We start from the raw sequence: 3,791 nt of genomic DNA, 5'->3' as shown, positions 1-3,791 counted from the left end.
CAGCAGGGTTTAGAACTATTTGGGATTGAATGAGAACAAGACATGCATAGTGGGCTATTATCAAGCTTATTTGATAATTCACTCTTATCCAGAGTGAATTTATAAAAGTACTTAGTTGTCTACTTGAGCTTAAGATATTATTAGATGTGTGGTGTTTGTTGATTTTGAAAAGAAGGGTCTGTAGATTGTATCTGAAGACAGTGAAGAACTCTAAGATGTCTAAATAACCATTCATTCATTCAAACCACTTTATCCTGGTCAGGGTCATGGTGAATCCAGAGCCTATCCCAGGAAAACTTGGTGTGAGGCAGGGATACACCCTGAATGGGATGCTAGTCCAGGACACCATGCAGACACTCATTCACACCTAGGGGCAATTTAGTGTACCCAGTCCACCTACTGGCATGTTTTTAGGACATGAGAAGAAAACTGGAGAACCTAGACAAAACCCACATGGTCACAGGGTAAACTTTCCAAACTCCACACAGACACAGAGCACAGCTGAGAGCTCTCCTGGAGCTGTAAATGCTACCGGCTGCACAGTTCAGCTGCCCCTGAATAACAAGGGCATGTTGATTCCCCCACCTGTGTGCCAGTATAGAAGAGTCTTGATACTTGTCTTCAAACTCAGGTCATGTAGGGTCACAGCACAGCAGAAAGTATTGTTTTTCCTAACACACTCAAAATCATAGGTAATAATTAGCTACTGACTTAAATCAGGTATGGTGTTAAACTCTGTAATGTGGCCCTCCAGAACAGTAGTCTCCTACCCCAATCTAGACTCCTAAGTCATTAAATTTGAAGGGATTAAATAGAGAGACAGTAATTGTCTGACCTGGCAATGACCTTGTGCTCACCTGTACCATGAGAATGGTTCCCTCCTTTAGCTGTGTTCTCAACTGCACGCATAGCTTTTCACTTTGGCAGCCATCCAAAGTACATGATGGCAGCTTTCCAAAAGCATGCCCAAAGTCTATGCACTTGCATGCTAACAAGTAACAAGTATGCAAGGATTAGCCTACATGGTGAAGTATTTTCACGCACTTCTATTTTTATAATAAAGCTCTGCAGTAACATGCTGCATAACATAACAGGAAAGTAAGTGTGAGTTTTGACACATGACTGTTGTCTTATCGATGATTTCCCATTCTTTTAAATGTCAACAACCTCCACCCAGCAGTGAATTCACTTACCTCAGGTTGGCACAATGATTTACTCAAACAAGTCAGCATGGATTTGTTGGTCAAACTATGACCTGTCAAAGTTTATCAAACTATGCTTGGCTTCAGAATTTGGGGAACACCTTGTTTTTGGACATGATCATAAAGAGACAAAACTCGGAAGTTGTGTGGTCTAATAGAACTTAAATACTAACTGAATACTAACTGAGTATAAATACTACTAACTGAACACATCTTCATTCATTCATTCATCCATTCATTCACTCATCTTTTGCAACTTCTTAATCCTGATTAGGGGCCCCATTAACACACACTCTTTCACACCTAGGGGCAATTTAAACATGCCTTTTGCAATTTAAGCATCTCTAAACAAGCCCATGTGAACCAGAAACATGAGAAACTTCTTATAGTAACCAGAGGACTGAACCAAGAACTTAATGAACACACTCACTTACGTTCAGTAACCACTTCATCCTGATCAGGGCCACAGTGGATCCAGAGCTGATCTCAGGAGCACCGGGCATGAAGTGGGAATACACCCTGAATGGGATGCACACACATTCACACACTAATTCATAGACTGATTCACTTCTAAGGGCAGTTTATCTTAGCCAGTTCACCTGCTGGTATATTTTTGGGAGGTGGGAGGAAACCGTAGAACCCAGATGGGCATGGGAGAACATTCACAGAAACTCGGCACAGACAGTAACCCGAACTCAAGACTGAACCCTGTACCCTAGAGCTGTGAGTCAGCAGCACTATAAGCTGAGGATGGCTTGTAATGTCCTGTGCAGAGTGTAGTCCCACCTTGTGCCCAGTGTGTCCAGATTCACAACCACTGAGACAGATGTTATATCCAGGGCCGTTTCTTGCTATAAGCGGTATAAGCGATCACTTAGGGCCTCCCCCATAATTTTAAAATAGATAGGCAAAAAAAGCAATCATTTGGCAATCAAAAGCTTAAAGTATCAGGTAGTGCTCCCTTGTGGTGTGAAAAAATAGAAACTGCAATTTACACAACCACAAATAAGAAGCGAGCATGAAGGGTTCATATCTATCTGGGACAGAAAAATGCAGAAGGAAATAAGTATTTCCTTGCATATGGTGTAGGTGAGGGGCCCTTGAGTAGCTCGCTTATGGGCCACAAATATTCAGACAAGCCCTGGATATATCAGATATAATAAATTAATTACTTGATTGAAGTCCACCTGCTTAAACACTGTTTTTAATAATTAATCACTCTGGCCCTCTTTCCAAATTTAGTCTCTCTCTCTCTCTCTCACACACTCACCCACCCACCCACACACACACCCACACACACACACACACACAAACACACGTTTAGAGCAGGTGAAGACGCCGTGATTCAGGAGGTTTTAAACAAGACCCGCCTCTGTAGGTTGGCCTGGAGCGGTTATTATATTTAACAAGCTGCTGCTGTAGTGCTCAGTTCTCCCATGAGGACGAGGGAGATTACAGTGTAGTAGATTACTGAGCATCTCGCTCTGAAGTGAAGCAAATCATGAAGCTGGAGGTTTTCTCCGCCACTCGCATCTCGGAGAAGGACCCGCTCGGTGAGGCTGAAGTGAGCTCTCCGCTGTGCGCGGAAGAGGAGCTGGGCTCGGACGGAGACTGCGCGGCTAACAGCCCGGGCCCCGCGGCGCGCGCTTCCGGCGCCACTGCCAAGCCGTACACGCGCAGGCCCAAGCCTCCCTACTCGTACATCGCCCTCATCGCCATGGCCATTCGAGACTCTGCCACGGGCCGCCTCACACTGGCCGAGATAAACGACTACTTGATGAAAAAATTCTCCTTTTTCCGAGGCAGCTACACCGGCTGGCGGAACTCCGTGCGGCACAACTTATCTCTGAACGACTGCTTTCTGAAAGTGCTGCGGGATCCGTCGCGCCCCTGGGGGAAGGACAACTACTGGATGCTGAACCCGCACAGCGAGTACACCTTCGCGGACGGCGTTTTCCGCCGCAGGAGGAAGCGCATTGGGAAAAAACCTCTGAAGGACTTGGAAACGCTCGCCAGGGACACCAGCATGCCGGTGCGCGAGGAGAGCTCCACAAACGCCACCAAGTTTTCCAGCTCATTCGCCATCGACAGCATTCTCAGTAAACCATTCAGGTGCCGAGACGAAGCAACGGAAAGAGTTTCTAGCTGCACTGAGCTGATGCTGCCCGCAGTATCTCCCTTTATGCCGCTGGTCATGAGCTATCCGCTGGTCACTGTACCGTTACTCCATGTCGGCTCTGAAGTCGCACGTGCGTCTCAAGGGGGCAGATGCCACTCCTCGAGCTTAACTGAACGTGTACCTGACCTCCAGAGCCACCTCCAGGATCTGCCACATCCCCACATTGCCCTTTACCCTGCGCACGAGCCCCAGTACCACCCCTTCCGAATTGACTCTTTACTTTCCTGAGACACACAGTACACCCCGGTTATGTGCACTTTCTCTGTTATATGTATCGTCTGAAAACTTTTAGGTGATTTGCTGTAACTAATATATCATTCATTACTTCTGTTAAGGCAAACACTAAGTCCAGATCTGCTGAATGTGGCGCCAGGCGTTCACTTGCGTTCACTTGTGTTTGCTAATTCCAT

At 46.2% G+C, this 3,791-nt stretch overlaps 1 protein-coding gene across 1 annotated transcript in view; it reads left to right on the top strand.

The window, feature by feature from the left end:
• Window positions 1–2,546: 2,546 nt before the first annotated feature.
• foxq1b (forkhead box Q1b) overlaps window positions 2,547–3,791 on the top strand; it is a 1,636-nt gene continuing 391 nt past the window's right edge. The window contains exon 1 of the mRNA XM_026944617.3: window positions 2,547–3,791. This exon is cut by the window's right edge and continues 391 nt beyond it. Within this exon, the coding sequence (XP_026800418.3) occupies window positions 2,704–3,609 (906 nt within the window). The 5' untranslated portion in view covers window positions 2,547–2,703 and the 3' untranslated portion in view covers window positions 3,610–3,791.

Source organism: Pangasianodon hypophthalmus, chromosome 19, assembly GCF_027358585.1.
Source record: "Pangasianodon hypophthalmus isolate fPanHyp1 chromosome 19, fPanHyp1.pri, whole genome shotgun sequence".
Classification (NCBI taxonomy): domain Eukaryota; kingdom Metazoa; phylum Chordata; class Actinopteri; order Siluriformes; family Pangasiidae; genus Pangasianodon; species Pangasianodon hypophthalmus.
This window is presented reverse-complemented; position numbering and strand designations above follow the sequence as displayed.